This window comes from Adiantum capillus-veneris, chromosome 19 (assembly GCF_014529385.1).
Source record: "Adiantum capillus-veneris isolate H3 chromosome 19, ASM1452938v2, whole genome shotgun sequence".
In the NCBI taxonomy this organism is placed as follows: domain Eukaryota; kingdom Viridiplantae; phylum Streptophyta; class Polypodiopsida; order Polypodiales; family Pteridaceae; genus Adiantum; species Adiantum capillus-veneris.
Window position 1 is genome coordinate 154483808 of NC_140949.1, and position 18618 is coordinate 154502425.

An 18618-nucleotide genomic window follows, 5' to 3' on the forward strand; every position below is an offset into this window, starting at 1 on the left:
CCTACTGATTGTGGAGAACCTGCAAATTGCACGAACTGCTAACGGCTGCAACTGCACAAACTGCTTTGCGCGAGCTGCAACCGCATGAACTGCTCTGCGCGAACTGCTCTGTTTGCGAGCGTTGTAATGTACATGCGAAGGTGCTGTGGCATTTTTATTTATTTACTTGTTTTTTTAGCCGTAAAAGCTTCCAATGAGAAGCTGACACCTCGTGCCTTGTACAATCAGATAGGGGGAAAAGGGCCAAGTAATCACCAAGTAAATATTAAAAAACATTGGGTACCCCTCCCCTTGAACAGGTGGGTCGCTCACATATTCAACCATAAAACGCCCGGAAAACTGATTACTACTAGGAAATGCAATTTTCCTAAAGCATGCGTTAGGGTAAAGGAGAGAATGCAGAGATGGGCGTGCAAGCAGGCATGCCTGTCCCGTCTGCTTCTGCACAATGGCCATCGACTGAGAGCTCTATCGCAGGAACACCATCTGCGGTGGCAGAACAGACAGCACAGAGGCTTCTGTGCTTCGCCTGTTTCTCATGAGCTGCTTTCAGAGGCTTCACTTGGCGGCGATGTGGCGGGCGATTCGACAGTTCAAGGGAGGTGGGTAGCAGAGGGTGAGGGAGATGGGCTTTCTTCAGCTGCTGTTCAACGTCGTAGCCTTCGCAAGGCCAATACACAGCCCGTGTCAGACCTAGAACGAGCCTGCATTCAGATGCTATGGCGACGCAACTCTGCAGAACCAATAGAGGTAACCCTTGACAGAGCTCAATTCCCTCTGACGGCCCCTAACCTCTCGCTTGTCCTTACTCATATTCGCAGTTCCAGAGATGCGCTCCGGCTCTATCTCTGTTTCCTTCGGGCTAACCCGTCTTTTGTTCCGGAGAAAGCCCTTGTCGATGCTCTGGGTCGTTTCTGGAGGCATGAGCGTGACCGATTTCCGGTTTTCATGGCCATCCTCACCGATCTTCGCAGCCCTTCCTGCGTGGTGACCCCCAGGAAGCTTACCTCTCTCTTGCGCGGTTATGGATGGGCCGGCCTTGTTGATGATGTGCTTGGGTATTTGAGCTCTTGCGAAGCCTCATATGGCTTCAAACCTGACTTCGTTCATTACAGCTGTGCCCTCCACACTTGTGTTGCAGAGAAACGCCTTGATGTCGCATTGCAGATCTTTGACCAGATGAAGGAAAATGGGTGCCCCCCTACTTATGACACCTTCCATTCTCTTATACGTGGTTTGCTGTATATGAAGCTGGCTGAGGAAGCTGGTGCACTCTTTGAGCAAATGATTCAAAGCAAGCTTGTGAAGCCAAGCGATCTCCCATCCCGGGTTGTGAGCTATGTCAACATCGTGAATGAATTGCTTCACTGTGAAGACATGAGGCATGTTCACTCATTTCTTTTGAGGATGAACGACTTGGGTTTTGTGCCTGATTATTTCACTTGTGCCAAAGTTCTCAATGCTTATCCTGCAAGGGGTCTCATGCAGGAGCAGCATGAGCTCTATGCTGATCTGAAGGCAAAACACATTATTCCTGATCTTGATGGAATTCGGAGGTTTGTCAATAAGCACAATCAAGGAAGCTTAACTTTGGATGCTCAGAGTTTATTGAAGTCATTGCTGACCACCCTCGAATCTGCAAGTTATTCAGGAAATGTCGAGACAACTTCTGGAAATAAACCACGGGCCTCGGTGGTTAGTCTTGAATCATCATCTAACCATGGTTGTACACCTACCAGCGATACAGAATTGTGTAAGGCAGACATTCTGATCTTTGATCGTGTTATTTATGGTTTGTGTGTGCAAGAAAAAGCAGAGGATGCCTTTGAGCTTCTGGTAAGAATGGTTGAGGATCCTGACTGCACAATCATACCTACAGCGATCACAAGTGCAATCCTTTTTGATAGCCTGTGTAAGGCCTCGGTCTGGGAAGCGGCTGAGCAGTGTTTGAGGTTGATGATGGAGTGGGGACACATGCCTGAACTCAAAGTGTACAATGCCTGGGTTCAGGGCTCTGTCAAGGCAGACCGGTTGGAAAATGTCAGTAAGTTTTTGAACCAATATGCTGACCGTGATCTATCTCTTGAAAATTTGTCGCACACTGTTTTGATCGAGAAGTTTTGTACGGCTGGGAAATGGGACGAGGCAATGAAAATGATGAGAGATGCAAAGAATGCTATTGGAACTCCAGATGTAGTTAGTTACAGCAGGATGATACAGAGCTTTGCAAAAGCAGGTGATTTTGAGGCACCTCGTAAGCTCCTAGCAGAGATGGTGGAAAAGGGTATCACCCCTTATGCGCTACCTTTCACGCCTTTGGTACAGAGATTGTGTCTATCAGGCAATCTGGATGAGGCCTTGGCCTTTGTAGAGGAAATTGAAGCAAAAGGATGTAAGCCAGTTCCTAGTTTATACACTCTTCTTGTCAGCGCGTACTGTAAAGCTAACAGGCTACAAGATGCCTTTAATGTAATGGACATCATGAAAGCCAAAGGGGTTACCCCAGACCCTCAAACACACAAAGACCTGTTTGGAAGCTGTATGGGAACTCGTACTTTGAAGCCTACCGTGCAAGCTGTCTAATCACAACCCCTCAATAGTGCTTAGAGGTTCTGTGTATATAATGTGCTCGGAAGTCCAAATGCGGTTATCTGCTTGTATCAAAGAGGCTTCAAGTGCATCAAGTCCGAGCAAATTATTGGTGTATGTGGCTGAATCTCTTTGTCATTATGCGTTTGTTGGGTCAGGCACTATGTGATTCCTTTCATGCAATGCATGATGCATGTGTCCCTGTGGTACAATGGTGGCCTCTAAAGCTTTCTCTTTTGATCTTTCAGGCAGTAAATGCTGCTTTCAGTCGTCTGTCATGACATTTGGGTTGAAGTCTTTTAAGTCAGTTTCTGCAGGGTGAGCCATTTGATTCTGTCAATTGGTCTTTCAGATGTATGCATTGGGATATGGGCACCTGTTTACAGCAAATGGCTTGTCTGGGCTATATGGGATGCAGATGCAAGTGACTAAGCTTGGACCTGCCGTTTGTCACATCATGTTTTATGGATTCAGTGATGGATTGTGGTCTATTGCACGTCTTTGTGGGTCGTAGTCTTGAACTACGTTGCTCAATGAGGAAGCCATGGTGTAATGCCTGGGTTCTACGAATAGCACCCTGATAAATATGGTCGTACTTAATGGTCTTGTGATGTACAGCTTCAAAATTTTGTGTACGTTTGGCATGATAAGGGACTGACCACATGGGCGTATTGGTAAGCTGGTAACTAATATGTTTTGTTTCTTATCTAAGGAACATGTACTCTCTTCTCCTTTGTCTCCGTCTACTTTGTGTCGTTAGTGGCTAAATGATCGCCTATAATTGAGACTTCATGCGGAAAACTCAATGGAGAGATAGTGTGCCTCCTTATGATAGATATGCTATGTTACTCTAACCTTTGCAGTACTACTTAGGAAAAAAACAAAGATGACAAATTAAAATTTCCCTCTTCTTCACCTAGTTGTCTCCCTCATCTGTAAACCATTTGACATTTGCTTCCGAGCTTTAGATGGCTCTTTCATATGAAGAGGACCTAAAGGCTTACCTAAGGATCCATAGACTTACGCTGCCTCCTGTGGCAAAAAGAGATGTCATTCAAAGCCTCCTGCAATCCTTGCCCTCAATGTGGCACTATTGATGACATTTGAGTGACATCCCTCGTCTTCTATGGCTGAGGATAAATCGCAAGGTCGCTTTCATCGTTTTACACATGTCAGCTCAAAAAGTCTCCTTGCCTGGAAACACATTGGAGGCGGCTTGCCTACGTCGTACCCTCGAGTTGCGTATGCTCAAAATTTGGTGCCTGCCTGCTGCTTCACCATTCTCGTGTAGCTCCATCTCCCCTCCCTCTCTAGCTTCCTCTCTGCTCTCATTCTCTCTTGCCCTCAATCTTAGGTGTTAACAGAGCAGCTCTAAATTTCTTAACAGAATCGCGACAGTAGCAATGTTGGGGTGAAATGTCTTAAAAAAAATAAAAAAAGAAAATTGGAGCGAAATGTCTGAATATATATGTACACATAAACAGATACATATTTATGTATATAAAATTGGGGTGTGTGTGTATATATATATATATATATATATATAGAGAGAGAGAGAGAGAGAGAGAGAGAGAGAGAGACTGGAGGAGCCAAAATGCGAGCTGCTGATGCTTCCATTAATATGAGCACTTAAAATGTTGTTTCAATGGTATCTATGAAGATGTTGCCGGTTATCTTTTGGAGTGCCTCACGATGCTGTTAATGGTGCTCCTACTCGCGCTTTTTTCATTACGTCCTCGCCCTTCGTCATCTGTGCCTCAGCTTGCCTTCGGCAATCTGTGCCCTCGCCTGCAACACCGCCCACCTTCCCCATCTCCTTTGGTTGAGCGGCACCCTCCCCTGCACCTTGCCCACCTTCTCCATCTTCGTGTCTCTACGCAAAGACCTCTGCTTCGCCCGTGTCTCTACACGAAGACCTCTGCTTCGCCCGTGTCCGTTGGTCTCTGCAACCTCCTCCCCTGCACCTCGCCCACCTTCTACATCTCTACAAGAAGATGGTATTTGCTTGATTCCTACGGGCACACCCCCCCACACACACACACACACAGAGAGAGAGAGAGAGAGAGAGAGAGAGAGAGAGAGAGATTATCATGCGAAAGAAGGGAGAGACTCCAGATCTCAACTAATTTACTCGCTTAAGCGGAGGCGCCTCGCATCTCATTTTATTCTCCTCTTCGTTTCTTTTACAAAAATTGTATCACCTACTGGCAAAGTGGCTACTTCTGAGCTCATGAATTGCAGAAGACTTTGGCTCAAATATACAAGAGCTATGATTGTGTAGTGGAAAGGTTGGAGGGAAACTAGAGGATCAGGCAAAGATGGAGGCTGGCCATGAGCGGGAGTGTTATGGGCGCAGATTTGGGCCAAAGGGTCTTTTAAAACCTTACTTCTTGTATAATACATGCGCCAGTGGGTTCCTTGAGAGACACGGATACTTTGGGAACAAGCTGGTCAGTATGTATGTCAAATGCGGTGCACACGAGATGACAATTCTTCATGAGGGATTGGATCTCTTGGAATGCATTAATTGCAGGATATTTTGACAGCGACAAGACAAGGAGAGTTTGGGCTGTTTAACAAATGCGCAGCAAGGGCCTTCTTCCAAATGTAATTATCTACGCTTTTCATTTTGAAGGCATGGCGCATTATGCAATACATTGCTTTTGGTCGATTGCCTGCGAGAAGTATAAAGCAGCGGCATCAGATCATTGGAGAGAGAGATTTGCTTGTTGGAGGCGACAGTGTATTGGGACTAACCCCCGGCCAGCCTCATCTCCTTGGACTATTGGAGCTTGGCCAGCGTCATGGTAGGCCAGAGAGAGAGAGAGAGAGAGAGATGACTGCCTGCGTCAAGCTGCCTTGCAGACTCTTTAAATGTCAGCATTCTCGTCAACGCTGGCCGCTCCTTTGCTTCCGCGATACCCCCCAATCGCACGGCCAACAGCCTATCTCATGCTATTATAAAACGCAGATTACGTTAAACAGCCCTTGAAACCTATGGTCTGAAGGGCAGATTCAAACTTCGACCCTCAGCTTTTTGTTCCTGATCACAAAGAAAGAATAAACAAGGTCCGCAAATGGAGTTTGAGCATGAGAAAAGGACTAGGGTAAAGGGGCCATTAAGAAACTTGGGGTCCAATAATGGGACACTTTTTTTTTGAGACTCATAAAAGCGCCAGTAATAAATCTCTTTTAAACCAAGAGTGGGTGACTTTTACAACGTGGGCTGTGGAAAAGAGGAAAATACATTGTGTCTCATTATAGAAGCCTTTCCGGAATATTAAAGGTGCAAATAATACTCCAACCGACACACAATGGCACTCGAATCTAGCCGGTTGATGGAACTGACTGGCGCCAACTCTTCTCCTTATATATCTTGGATCTGCATCATCATAATCGCACACCTGCACATTAAAGACCTTCATCAACAATTATGATTTCGTAAGAAACAACGAGGAAAAAAAGAGAGCCAAAGACGTTCCAAGCTCTTCAAGACCCATCAGTAGCCAACACTTCTTCCCCACTACTCACAATAAGCAACAACAACCAACCAATCTTCCCCACAATCCATAACCAGTAACACTTCTTTCCCACAACTCACAACACGCAGCAATATTAATAGCAGCAACTACAGTAGCGAAGTTAGAGCAGTAGCAACAGCAAGCAACAACAACATCACTTCTTTCCCACAACCTACAGCAAGCAACATCAACAACCAACACTCCTTCATCACAACCCTCACACGCTGTTAGCGACAACAACAGCCAACATTTCTTCCCCACAACCCACATCAATAAACAAGAACCAACAACAACCAACACTTCTTCCAACAACCAACACTTCTTCACCACAATCCACATCAGTAAACAAGAACTAGCAATAGCCGGCACTTCACCCACTCCAAGCAACAGAAACCAATACATTTTCCCCACAATCTTTCAGCCATTACTTCTTGTCACAAACCTCTTCAACACATGCTATAAAAAGTTCCTCCAAAGGCCTTACTGAAGAGATGCAAACCAGAACAGAATAGCCTCAATTGCTCCATGCGAATGCAAGGCATGTTTGAATGATAGATATCCACAACTTGAAGGTCTTTTATGTACTTCTCTTTTGTTGCACAAGAATGGGGGGAGAGTTTGCTGCTGCAGAAAAGTACATGTTCTGCCAATTTTTACGTGCAGGCTCCCTCGGAAAAGGGCTCCTTTCATATCTCCCAAACTTTCAGCTTCATCTCCTAAACGAGAGGAGGAACACAGTTTCCAAACCACTCCCCCTAAACCCCCTCCCAAAAGAAAATTTTCCGTTAAGGAGTATTCTTACCTTTTAGAAAACATATCGGATTGATTTGCTTCGAATCTCTCAAGTAAGTACTTGGTTTTTGTCATTACGAGATAATAATGACATGACTGGTTTATAGTCACAACAAGGTTATGCTTAAGTTAATTATTTGTTTATTTAGCGTCTTCCATTCTATAAAACGATGTCAATTTCACTTCTAACTTTCATTGGCTGAATATGATCAGAATTTTGCAATACACAAGAATGTTATTATTCAGTTTCAATCATGCTAGTGAGTTATCTCTTCTGTTGTCATTTCATTGATAGGTATGGCGAAAAGAAAAGAATGTGTTGAGGCTACACCAACAACAAAAAAAGGCACTGATCCACATGTGACACGTCTCAAACAAATATCTTTAGCTACATCTCCTCAAAGGTGTAAAAAGAGGGTGCGATTCACACCAACACAACGAAGTAATGTCAATGTTCAATCTTCATTAAGGGATGGAAGTAATTCAAGGAAGGGTCAAGTCAATGTTTAATCGCCCTCAAAGGAGCATGGAAAAAGAAACCACACTAAGAGGCTTTTCTCAACAGCCAAACATTCCACAAGGCAAACACTACCTTCACGTAGACGACCACCACTAATAAAACAAGCAAAGCCCAAGTTTCCAATACAGGTATCTACCTCCACTCCAACCAAAGCTCCTTTAGAAACCTCAAGACAATTGCCCCTAGAAGATGAAGAAGGCACACCATGCCTATTCGAAAGAACAAAAGACGAGAAATTCTCACATGGACAGAACAAGATATGGAAAAAGCACTTCAAGCATGAGAAGAGGGTCTTTCATTGTGCAAATGCTCTCTACAGTTTGGTATAAGCAGATCAGCTATTACAAATTGGGAAGAAGGTAGGACCCAAAAGAAGAAGAAAGGTCCACCAACACAACTCAGCGATGTAGAGGAAGATGCCCTCTTACAATGGATATTTTTCAAGTGCGAGGCTGGTCATGGTGTATCGGTTGTTGATGTCAAACTAAAGGTTGCTGAAATATGTCAAACAAAGCATACTATAGTCTCAAATGGAATCCCTAGGAAAAGCTGGAGGGAGGGTTTTTGGAGAAGACATCCTAACTTAGTTTTTCGAGTGTCCGAGGGCTTAGACCAGTCAAGAGCTAGCAGGTTCCGACCAGAGATAGTGAAGACACTTCACGAAAACCTTCAAAAGTTATATGCAAAGCATCACTATCCACCTAATAACATATGGAATGCCGATGAAACCGGCTTTCAAGGGTCTAGGGACAAGGGTATGAAAGTATTGGCGAAGAAAGGAGCAAAGGCGGTGTACGGGATCACATGCGATTCACGCGAGTGGATGACCGTGTTGTGTTGTGTTAATGCTGCAAGCCAAGCTATACCCTCCTATTACATTTTCAAGGGCAGCCGCATCACCATGAATTACATTCAGTATTGCGAACCAGGAGCAGCCATGGCTATGCAAAAAAAGGCTTGGATGACAGGAGAGCTTTTCCAAGCATGGTTGGAGCATTTTGACAATGCCATAACTCAAACAATGGGCAAAGGCAACAGACATCTTCTCATTCTTGATGGGCATGGTAGTCATGTTTCACTAGATGTGGTTGCAAAAGCTCATAATGTAGGAATAGACATTATCACTTTACCTGCCCACACTTCACATAAGCTTCAGCCTTTGGATGTGAGTGTTTTCAAATCATTGAAAGTGCAGTTTCGGAAAGAAAGAGATATTTGGCAACAACAGTTAGCTTCTAGGCAAGCTACAAAGACAAAACTTGCATCACTAGTCGCTACGGCTAATCGATCCAGTTTCACAGAATCTAACATCAAAGCCGGCTTTCGTGCAACCAAAATATGGCCATTGAATGCAATGGCTATTCACTGAAGGCATGCCTAGCAATTATATCAACTTGATTGAGGATACAGCAGCAACAGTGGGATCAGATGATGAAGATGTAACAACCGGGTTAAGTCAGAGGTTCTACCTTCAAACTGTGACGAGAATGTTTCTCAAGTGCCAAGCACACCAATGTATGCAAACAATGAAGATGAGGCAATTTTCGCCTTAAATAATATGGCTGCCCAAGTAGAGGAGGACATCTTGAAAGAACATGTGCAAACAGAGCAAGTAATAACCTTTACACAGCTTATGGAAGGGGAAGATGTTTCCAGATTCCAAGATGGGCCACACAAACTCATGTATACCCCCTCTAATGCGCACACAGTCTAATGAAGATCAGTCCCTTATTACTTCATTGATTACTCTAGCAGGCAACAATGGTTCAGGGTCAGATTTTAGAAGGCAGTCCATGCACAGAGATAGTATTGATCAATCAAGTATTCCTTCAATAGTTACTCTATCAGGCAACAATGATTCAAGGTCAGTTTCTAGAAGCCAACCCATGCACACATTGAATGTGAATAAATCAAATATTCCTTCATTAGGTGCTCAAGCAACCCGAAATGGTCCAAGGTCAGATTCCTGGAGCCAGCCCATACACACAATGAATGTGAATCAGTCAAATATTCCTTCATTAGGTGCTTATTCAACCCACAATGGTCCAAGGTCAGATTCCAGGAGCCAGTCCACGACACAAATTGGAGATGAAAATGCCAACCCTGCTCTCCCAAATCAAGAAAATCCACTGAATCAAAATAGACACATCATTAATCTCTTGCGCATACCATCAACAGACGTTTGTGTGAGACAAGTAAATCGAGAAGCCTTTGTTGACTGCACCAACAACTTAATTCTCACTTCTACTCAATACATGGAAGGTATGAGGGCTAAGACGGTGAAAAAAGAAGAGATTGCCATGGTGAAGGAAACAAAGCGCTTGGAGAGGGAGAAGAAAAAAGCACAAGCAATAGCAGATAAAGAGACAGCAAGGCAAAGACTACTACAAGCACAAGCTGCCAAATAGTCACACAAGAATTGGGAGGAGCAACAACAAGCTTTTGAGACACGTCTACAATCTGTTTTATGGGAAGGTGGATCTTCACAAGGTTTATTCCTAAGGCCACTCAATTCTATCATGCATTGGCGTGTAGACAAAGAATGGAAAAATTACGTCACGCACGACAACGTCAGCTATCTTCTGTTTGAGCCCACAAATTTCCTCCTTTTTGCTCGATAACTAATTTCACTTATTTGCGGATTGATATGTTATAGCCAGATGTACTTTTTTGCTGAAAAGATAATCCTCACTAGTTTCTGGATTTTTTATGAATACTTTCCCAACATATGCTCCTGCTATCTGCATACTTACCCAAATATCCAATCATCAGCTTGCCAAACAATTCCCAGTGTAAGGATGAAAGCATGTTAACCTGTCGCGCTTTTTGTGCTAGTTAGCAGTTTCAAGTTAGCACATCTTCGAAAAGTTGGGCGTCCGGTAAATTTTTTACAAATAATATCAAAATTTGTTGAAGGTTGTACATTTGGATTCCTTGTTTCAAGCGCTTTCTATTGATATATCATATGTCATAGATCTTGGAGATGTAGCTCAAGTTATTGTACTAGTTAGCATATGTCAAAATTGTGCTAGTTAGCATTGTCCGGGACATGAAAAAACATGACAGGTTAACATGCTTTCAGCTGTAAATATTTTTTACACATCTTTTTGGGGTTTGATATATGCTTTTGGGAATGTCATGTTCTATCATTGTAAGTGCTACTCTTACCAAATGTTCAAACAGTCAACTTCCCCTAAAATACCCATTGTTCATTGGTTCTTTTTGACATAACTTCACAATTGCTGAGTGGGACACTTACACACTCTGACAATGGTCTCTAAAGAATGCAAAGGTTTCTATAAACACATAGAAAATATAAAGACAGTCAGCTACCTTAAAAAATACCCCAATGCTTCATAGTCATAGGAAAAAGCAGCAGAAAACCGTATAATCAGTTCCATTTAGGAGACATTAGATTCACAATTGCTGAGTGAGTGGATACTCACAAACTCTGACTTCGCATTTTTAGCATAGCAAGTTCTCATACACCCCATTTTGATCTGTGTATCGTGGCTCAAGATTTCTTATTTGCTACGGCATGTTTCCTTGCTCAAAAGGTTGCACGTGCACACACTAACAACCAATTTCAAGTCATTTTCCTGCAAAATAAAAAGCCAGATATGTTGACATTTTGCAACAAAATAAAAAGCACACATGCAAACACACGAGGAATCAAAGACAGATAAGATGAAGAAGCCATCGCTGCAAGAAAAACAGAAAAATGTACTGTCGAGGATAATAGAGGGTGCAAGAGTGAAGGAGCCGTTGCCAAGAGAGAAAAAGCCAGATTGCTGTCGAGGGTACTCGCCTCTGCCAGGGGACAGGATTTGTTGAGAGAGAACCTCCAAGAGGAGAAGAAATGGAGAGCTGCACAGAGATGCAAGCATGATAATGCAAAAAGACTGTCACAAACAGTGACTAACATAATAATGCAAACATAACACAATTATTGCAAATAAGCTTGGGTGCAGCATTCCTGAGGAGACGAGCTAATCTGGCACAACTCAGCTTGGCGGAGATGGCTATGTACAAAGAGATAGCGAAGCTAGGGAGGCAGCGCATGCAAGTAGAAGCACCTACTCGACGACGCTGCAAGGCCACTTCACAGGGCCACTTGAGACAATGCTACCCTACTAACCCTAGGCGATGAAGTGCAGAGCCATTGCAAGCCCCTGCATGCGAGGGTGTGACTCGTGAGTGAAGTGGCTATGGAGCCCTCACACATTGCATGTGATGCGAACCTCCTGTTTAATTAGAGCCACATCGGCTGAGAGGTAGATTACTTTAGTACAGGTGTTTGCAATTGAGTGGCTCATTAAGCAAGCCTGATAGGGCACATGCATGGTAGTTGGCAGTCCTTTCCACGGGTGGCTATCACATCAAGGCTGCACCGACCAAGCACAATTGCAAGGGGAGCCAAGCCCTCCCTTTCACTACCATTTTTATTACAAAGAGATTTTAGTTTTCAATTTTCACCTCATCTTCCTTATTTGCCAACACTTGGACCCTATCCCCTTATGTGCAATGACACTTGGTGCAACTCATCAAAATTTTAAATTTCCAAAAATGCTAATTTTTTGATGCTTAAACCACCCCAAGCCCTTAGGTGGCCTAAACCTGGCCCCTTTACCCTAGGCACCTCTCAACCTTGGAAATAGCTACTAGAATGCGATAATGAAGAATATGGCATAGTCTGTAACATGTTGGCGTGAGGAGATCAACAATACAACAATTCGGCAAAGTATACTGCATCCATGTGTCACCGATGGCCAGAGGCAAAAACTGTTGGCCAATATCCGCGAAAGTATAAGGTCTTTAATTGGTTGGCCAAAGGCTCTTTCAACATTCAGAGCCTCTAGATGTGGACGCTTGGAATATTGTAGGCCATTCCCCTCGAGCAAAATTTCATTTTGATTTAGCCTTCTCGAGGCTTTAGGTCTCTTATGACTGAGAGAGCTACATCAAAGATTTGCAAAAGTAGCCTAAACAGGAGACTAAATTTAAAGAAGAGGAACAACATAGAAGCAATGGTGATGGTAGATAGGATAGCAAAAGTGAACACGATGGCAGAAGTCGTAGAAGAGACGATGATGGAGAGATCACTATAGACACGATAGACATGATGATGGAGATTGTGATAGACATGGACGATATAAGAGAAAAGATGAAGAGAAGGTGACAAAGCTGCTCAAGGTACTGGCGTGAAATTTCACTTGGTTCTACTACTTTCTTTAGGGCGGTGCAATTTGTAGTCTGATGGCAGTTCCACCGTCCTGCAACACCTCTTTGATTTCTGTTTCAATGCAGTTTCTTAGAGGAGAATGTGGTCGTGATTCATCAATTAACGACAATGCTACTCTCCACCCCTTTGTCACCACTTGGAACACCGTGTTTTGTTCGAAAATCTTGTAGAAATCCCCTATCATGCGTACCCCTACCCAAATGGCCTCTATCAGGGAGGTGAGTCCAATGTGAAAGAGGAAACACCCAACAAATGGATGCGAGAGTACAGCCATCTGTGGTGCCCATGACACAATGAGGCCCTTGTTGTTGATACGCTGTACGAAGCCAGGCGGTGCTGACCAATCAAGAATTCTTGAATTGCAAATATAACCAAAAGGTAACGAGAAGCTTTTAGTTCAATATTACTATCTACCAGCGGGGAGTCGAGAGATCACCTCCAGCTTTTATAAAGAAGGATATAGAGAGCACTATCCATTCCTTAAGGGAGCATATGGTAGAATTTTTTGTCAGCATACATTAATGAGGAGGGAAACAACAAGGACTTGGAGGTATGACTACATTGAGAGGTGCAAAGGAGAGGTAAACTGTGGTAGAGAACTGTTGACTATACTTTTTAGGAGGTGTCTACATGTGGGTGAGCTTGGTTGATCTCCATCTTGATCTCTAAGACCACCCTTGGCTCACCTCGTAGTTGCTAAGCTTGGCCGGACAATCAAAGCAGCTGGCATACGGATGGTGCACGTAGCATGCAGAGCGGTCATATGTAGTCAGCTTTACCTCTTATGACAAAACACAGTGGCAAGTTGAGAGTGGCCCACATGATACCAAATCCACAGCCTCCATCAACATCACCATAAAACAAGTATATCTAGAGCCGTTTCTCCGACTTAATGGTTATTTGGTAAGCCTAATCATGTTTTTTTCGCTTTTAGAGATTACATATTGCCACTTGACATGATCAAGGCCTTTCCTCTCATCCCAAATTGCTTGGCCTAAAGCTTACGCACATGCTTTTGTTAATCGCCTTGGAAGATGTTCCAACAAAGCTTTAGGACATGCGATAATAAAGGAGACTTGATGCTTTTTGTTGATCGCACGCATTGAGAGCTGAAAGTCAACATTGATTATTCTCATCATACAGAGAATCACTTCACACCAGGAGAGGTCGTGCCGGATATGATCATCCAGCATTGCTGCCAAAATGTTGTCATATTGACGCATTCTTTAGTTAGGGATTTTCGAGGATATCTGCTCCATGCATTGTAGTAGTTGGCCTCACACTGTTCAATGTTGTCGTTCTCGCTTCCTCAACCTCCTCTGATTGTCGTTATTCTTTCTCTCACACATAGATCCTAATGTCCGTGGTTGCAAAGCTCGGCTGGAACGTCCATTGCGAGGAGGAAGAAAGGGGAGGCAATATTGAAAACCAGGTGAGATCAAGGATTAGTGGCCAAAATCGGTTAGGGAGCTCATTCCCCCATCAATCAGATGAACTTCATGCGGCGGTTGAGAGAGAGTCCAAAAGACTTTGGATCTACAATGAATGAAAGTTGGAGTGCAGTACGATCACACAGGGAAGATGATTCAAACATCATCACCAAAGTCCTTGAATAAACATGACAGAGAGGATGATATTTACTTGGTTGGCATTAAACAATATTGTCCAATGAGCCGTTGACACTTCTTCTTATTGTCCACGTCTTTGATGTCAAATATTGAGTGTCATCATTTCAAATGCCATCTTTTGCTTTTGCCTCCTTAGATACCGATAGACCAATGTGGAAGACCATCTTATGTCTGAACCACTCTCATGTCCCGCTTAGTTTAATGGGTTTTAGTGGAATACAAAGTTAATATTGCTTTAAACCATTTGAGTTTTTTATTTAAACAGTATAGCGTAGATTGAAAACAACAAAATGAGACGTTTCCCACTTCAATATTCGCAGCCTGCTGGTAGAGCCATTCTACGGTAATGATTACGCCAGAAGTTATGAACTCATTAAGTTTAAATTATCTCCTAGATTTTTTGTATTTGTATCAATGCGTGTTTTGTGTCTGACAGAGAGGACATATATTCACAATAGTGGACATTTTGATTGCACAAGCAGTACTCTAGCTCGACAACACTGCAAGGTTCGTGAAGCGCATCCAATTTTCCATGCCTATGCATTTTCTTGGCGCAACACATAAATGCTATGGGGAGGGCACTGCTTTCGTTTCTTATAATTTTTGGAGAGACCATAGTGCCAACTCTCCATCATAATTTTGTATGACACTTCTGCATGACGTGCACTATATAATTAGCATTTTCACTCTATGACACTTCATTGCAAGACAAAATGTTTAACTATTCACATTTCTTTTATGTAGCTTGACACAAACATTGTCCTTTGACTTGGACAATTGGACGACACCCATACACGATTATTAGGCTAGTAGTGTATTTCCATTTTTATTGTCTACCAATGCTTTCTATATCTTTTGAGTTTATCAATGCTTCCTTAAGTTCAGTTAGCCATGTATTTTTCTCACTAGTGTATGCTCAATCTCAATCATTGAATCTATATATCAAATAGGCATGTAATTCTTTTCTCACAGATCGACAATTCAAGTTACGTATTAAAGTACTCAATGCACTCTGTACATGTTTACTTTATTCCTAGGTGGTTGATCTGAATATACGTATGTCTTTGTTTGGCAATGCATCTTACATATTGCAGTCCAATGTTCTTCTCTGCATAACCGTTCTGTAACACGATATCAACCCTTTATCTTAGCGTTTTCCTCCTCAACTATGTTTTGCACTAGGTTGTGCGATCTATAGGTAACTGTTACCATATACATGTGGTCGTGATGTGTGTGAACACACTTAGGACCATTGGGGCATTTTTCCCTCACTAGGAGGGTTTCCCCCCTCGTGCATTGTATATACACCCATCACTCTAGGGCCATGTTATCTTTCCATTGCACACTAAGTAATACACTCTCTGTTGTGTGCTTTGAGCTTCCTTCATCTTCTCCAAGATGTGTGGGCTTCCCTGCAAAACTAATGCCAACAATTGGTATCAGAGCAGGTTGCATCCTCCCAGGCTTAGTCACCAGCAGCTCCAACACACGCCTGCTCACTTTCTTTGATTTTTGTGAGCTTTGGCAAGTGTCAGTAGGTCAACAAATACTATTAAAAAACTCATAGCTTGGTCTGCTCAGATTTTTGATTCAGACTCATTTTGGCCACCGTTTCCACTACAAACAGTAATGCACAGACTATTTCGTCATTTTGTGCAATTTTTTTTCAATGTTGTTTTTTGCATAACAGGTCCTTACAGTCTTCTATATTTGTGCTATATAGTATGTGTTGTTTCTGCTTCGATTCTCCTCTTTCTGGACAGTTTTCACATAAGGTGCAACATTTGCCATGGTTGACAACAACAAGATGTGCTCAAGATGTTTGCTGTTGAGGATAGATTGGACGGGGACAATTACCCTATGTGGACTTATAGGATGCAACATGTTCGTGTATCAAAGGGTGTTTTGGAATATTATGCAGGGCATTGATGTACGTCCTAGTTCTGAGGATGTAAGCGATGTTGTAGGTTTTGGTGGCAGGAATGTTGCTTGCCAAATCTATTTTGCCTACGGCTGAGGAAGCTCATGAAGCGCACTATTGCTTCTCACATTCATTTAGAAAATCTACAAAACAGACTTGGGATATTCTGACTGGTCTTTATGCAAGTCGCAATCAGGCAAAAATTGCATTGCTGCGTAAAGAGCTAGAGTCAAAGATTATGCACGAGGAAAAGAAAAGGTGGTAACAACAATGTAACCACTTCTCATGGTTCTTTTGAGTGAAAAACCTTTCATACGATGCCATGATAGAGAGGATGAATATAGAAGGACTCACAAAGAGCATGATGATCACATGGATATATACAATGGATATGATCGTGGTGACAATGATGAAAACATAGAGATGGGATTAAGAGGCATCAAAACTATAGAAACCCTAGATCTTCAAAAGGGAATCAACCTGGAGAACGTCAATTGTCAATGTTTACTATGGTAGGATTTAACGTGTCATGGACCATGACTGCTTTGTGTAGCTCGCGGGCTTTTGTGATCAAAAGGAAGGGATAGTGTATATATCGCAAATTGTAACATCCATGATCAAGAGATATGGAATTAAGCGTGTCCATGAATGGGAATACAATTAGCTTTTTTGTGAGGGATGTGGGCCAAAGGACAGGGCAAGATCTTGTACCGACAAAACGGGTTCTTTGGATGAGAAATCTAATCCCTTTCGTATGATTCGGCCTTCAATAATTCATAAAGGAATCTCGGGGATTATCATCACTCACAAGAATGAAAATGACCCTAATGTTTGGTACAAATTGTGTCTACAAGGCTTCTCTTAAGTAGAGCCAAAGAGGTATCCACACACACATGGGTGACATCACTAGATGCTGTATCTTCCACATAGGCTATGACTAGGCTTGTCCACATCACAATCACATGGCTTTGGCTTACATGGCTGACACATAAGATGCTTACATGGAGAGCGGTTTCACATGTATGAGGTGCTACAATGCTTGCACCCCAAACATTACACAAAACCGCAAGAGTGCAAGTCAAAACATACCTATCTTGGCCCCACAGCCCAATGTTGAATGAAGGATGACATACTCTTGATGAATGAACGAATGATGTACTTATCTTAGTAGGACCTAGGTAATAATGTAAATGGCCACTTTGTAACTATGAGATAACTAATCCATTGAGAATTGCCACGATGTATCCAATTGAGAAGTGATGTGTTAAATGCAATGAGAAATAGCCATGATGTATCAATGGACCATAAAAAGCCTAGATGGATCACTAGAAAGTACCGTGATTAGGTTTAAGTTCCTCAAGGGTACCATCTCTTTCCTATGACACATGATGTATGAGGCATACATGCATGCATATATGACCCATGAAGATTGCATTAAATGAAGTCCAAAGACTGCATTAAAGAAGGTCCATGATTAAGCATAGCCTTGAGCTATAAAAGCACTATGTACATTGTTCATTAGTAATTCACCGCTTCCTAGTAGCATAGGGCCTACAATAGTGTTAGTATACTTGCAATGCTCACCTGTCAGTTTTTCCCACCACAATGTATATTGCACAGTTTGTAAGGCCCCTATATGAGGAGAATCCAATAGTGCACATATATTTAGTGGATTCCAGATTGCATGTTGATGAGATCTTTATTTGTGATCGTGGATGGTATGGAGAAAATTTAGGAGCCATATTTGGGGCAAAATTTAGAAAGGATTCATCTACATATTCCTTCTCATCGGAATACCTTGGCTGAACGACGATCAAAAAGTGATCCAAAAATGGCCAACCGGTGGCCGGTAAGTCAATGGCCTACGGCCTTTGGCGGATGGCCGATGGCCAAGTTCTATTTAGACTTGGCTACACAAGGGTGGCTACACATGAATGCATGGAGAGTTCTACTTGGCCTTGGCTACACAAGGGTGGCTACACATGGGTGCATAGAGACTCCCTTACATCTATATGAGGAGGCCTTCTATATGAGCCATTATAGACACACACATCCTTATTGAAGGATGAGTCAGTCCCTTGTATTTCTACTTGCTCTAGTTGTCTAAATCGCCATCTAAGCTCTACCTTGAGAGTGCATAGGCACCGTCTGATTGCAATGTTCCACAACTCCATTTTGTTGTGGTGTGTAAGTAGTAGTAAGGTGACGTTTGATTCCATGCTTGTTACAATAGTTGTTGAATTTATTTGAGATGAATTCTCCTCCTCTCTCTGTGCAAAGCTTCTTGACCTTCTTTTGTGTTTCATTTTCTACGAGCTTGTGCCACACTTTAAATTTTCAAAAAGTTTCAGACTTCTCACAAATGAAATACACCCACATCTTTCTACTAATGTCATCAATTAATA

At 42.7% G+C, this 18618-nt stretch overlaps 1 protein-coding gene and 1 pseudogene across 1 annotated transcript; both read left to right on the plus strand.

Annotated features, from left to right (window-relative positions):
- The first annotated feature begins 346 nt into the window (after nt 1–346).
- Nucleotides 347–3443, plus strand: LOC147435115 (uncharacterized). The gene has a single exon (XM_086491461.1). The coding sequence runs from the start codon at nt 397–399 to the stop codon at nt 2581–2583; it is 2187 nt and encodes a 728-aa protein (XP_086347587.1). The 5' UTR covers nt 347–396; the 3' UTR covers nt 2584–3443.
- Nucleotides 3444–7627: 4184 nt separating this feature from the next.
- On the plus strand, nt 7628–10012 carry LOC147435116 (uncharacterized; annotated as a pseudogene).
- The last annotated feature ends 8606 nt before the right edge of the window (nt 10013–18618 follow it).

Bases quoted from the DNA above. Each gene is read 5' to 3' on its own strand.
- LOC147435115 (XM_086491461.1), top strand. From the start codon at position 397: ATGCAGAGATGGGCGTGCAAGCAGGCATGCCTGTCCCGTCTGCTTCTG.